Raw genomic sequence first — 2,124 nt, forward strand, 5'->3', positions numbered from 1 at the left:
CTAATTAGAAAATGCCACCCTGGTATTCTTTTAAGAATGGACTGGAATTGATGCATTGATCACTAACTCGTTAATCAGATAGGCACAATACTAGCTGACTATTCCGAACACAATTCTTAGAGGCTTTTTCTTAGACACCTATCAAAATAATTCCAATCAGCAGCCAATTGACACTATGCCGTCAAGTGGCTCTATCGCCACGGTTCGGTTGATGGATATCTTTTTTATTCGCGACCATGATAATCAATGGGGCTTTGGTGGATTGGAATTTTTTGGTGTTTTCTTGTGGTTGAAGCAACTGATGTGAGAAGTTCGACAGTTCAAAATTCCCCTCCACGAATTTCAATGAATCCTCATAAAACTCGAAAAATATAAGATACTGTCGCGTAGTGATCAAATTGTTCGGCCAAATAATCAAAAACCCTCAAGCTCAAACTGCTTCACCATGTGCAATTTGGCAAAGTGCTTGCTCGTCCTGGTAGTGCTGCAAACGTGTTACGCCGGAAATGACACAGACCTGTTATCACCCGCTAGCGGAACAACACACGAGCGTGCCAAGCGGTGGCTTATCTTCAAGCCGAACGGAGCCGTGGTAAAGATTGTCTTCGGTGCAGCCTATCCGGTTCGATGGGCTCACAGGCTGCTGCGGAGTTTGAACCTGGGTTTGAACGTGCAAGCGAACTATGCCATTCCGTCGACCATCGTTTGGCCCGTTCCGACCAGCGTTTTCAAGAATCGACTCAACAACGACCTGGTGAATAACAGTCAAGCGCAGCTGTATCGGCTGCTGGAGAAGTTGTTGGATTCGGTGAGCACTAGTGGACGGGAATGTGTGCTCAGGACGATATGTGAAGTCGCCGAAACGCCACTCAGCCATAATGGACTGTTCGGCGAAGTGCTGGATGTGATATTTACGTGAGTATCGTGAGCTCGTGGGAAGAAGTGATTTTCTTTACTAAGGAAGTTTACATTTGTAGGCCATACAAGTCAGACCATTTGGATGAAGTTTACTCGGAAGCACGGGGACATGGACTAAGTGAATCAAATTGTAATGAACTCTACAAAGGCTGCCCAGTTGGTTCCGGATTGCTGGAAAAACTTACCGTTCTGCATTTGTTTAAATAAAAGTCGGTGCAAGCTTGTCTTACAGTGTCAAGTTCTTCATGGGATAAACTGGTGATCAAAGTGTCAGTATGATCAATAGGTTTCTGTTACTGGAATGCACCTGCTAGAACTCCGAAAACTGTTGATTCCAAGATATAAAAAAAAACTCTATAACGTCATAAATGCCATCGATCACATTTGTCGATTTAAAATTCTGAACCAAATCGCAAGGAGATCATCCATAATATACAAAATGTCAATCCACAGCCGCCCCCATTCCAATCTGTTAAACAAACGACAGTCATAAACATATCAAAAATTGGGATTATTCTGTCCCGATCGCGTCGTGATCGGTTGGCTGGATCTTCGACAAACCAGTCTCGTTTGCCACCAACAACCAGCCGACCGATATTTTGATTGTAGCGACGATTTATTTTTATTGTCAGCTATTAAACAACCGGCCTTCAGGTCGGGACTGCTGCCAGCAGCTTCTGATTCTTGTCGGCGGCGGCGGTCGTCGCCGAGATCGATGGGGACATAACCGGGAACGGATTAAATATGCGCCCGGCCATATGTCTCGTGTAAACAAGTCTCCTCACAAGTCACAGTAACGGTGGCGGCGGCGGCGATCGACTAAAGATCACATGCGTTCTTTGCGGTTGCGCTCAGGCTTAGACTAAAGCAGAATAGGCAGCCTAATCGATGTGAACTTAAAGAAGGTATTTACCGAACATACTGAAATGATATTCCTGTGAGTTGTAAATTGAACTATTTTCCTTTCGCATTTGGATCTTTTTCTGACCCAAACCATATACCATTATCTATAACTTTGTAGAACATGAGAAAAATGTAGAATCAATTCTTAGAAAGTTATTTCGCATAAACCATTTTCAAGGGGCTGATGATAAAAAACGTAACATAACAGCAACTAGACAATATTTGCTCGATACTTCAGCAAAAATATTCACTAATCTATTGAGTTTTCATCGATTTTCAGCGATTTCGTAAAATTGGTTCGTA

General features: G+C 43.2%; 1 protein-coding gene across 1 annotated transcript; it reads left to right on the plus strand.

Moving 5' to 3' along the window:
• Positions 1-263: 263 nt before the first annotated feature.
• LOC109402674 (uncharacterized) lies at positions 264-1,142 on the plus strand. Its single transcript, XM_019675707.3, has 2 exons — positions 264-915; positions 978-1,142. The coding sequence occupies exons 1-2, from the start codon at positions 446-448 to the stop codon at positions 1,123-1,125; spliced, it is 618 nt and encodes a 205-aa protein (XP_019531252.3). The 5' UTR covers positions 264-445; the 3' UTR covers positions 1,126-1,142.
• Positions 1,143-2,124: the final 982 nt, after the last annotated feature.

The sequence above is a fragment of the Aedes albopictus genome, chromosome 3 (genome assembly GCF_035046485.1).
Source record: "Aedes albopictus strain Foshan chromosome 3, AalbF5, whole genome shotgun sequence".
Classification (NCBI taxonomy): Eukaryota; Metazoa; Arthropoda; class Insecta; order Diptera; family Culicidae; genus Aedes; species Aedes albopictus.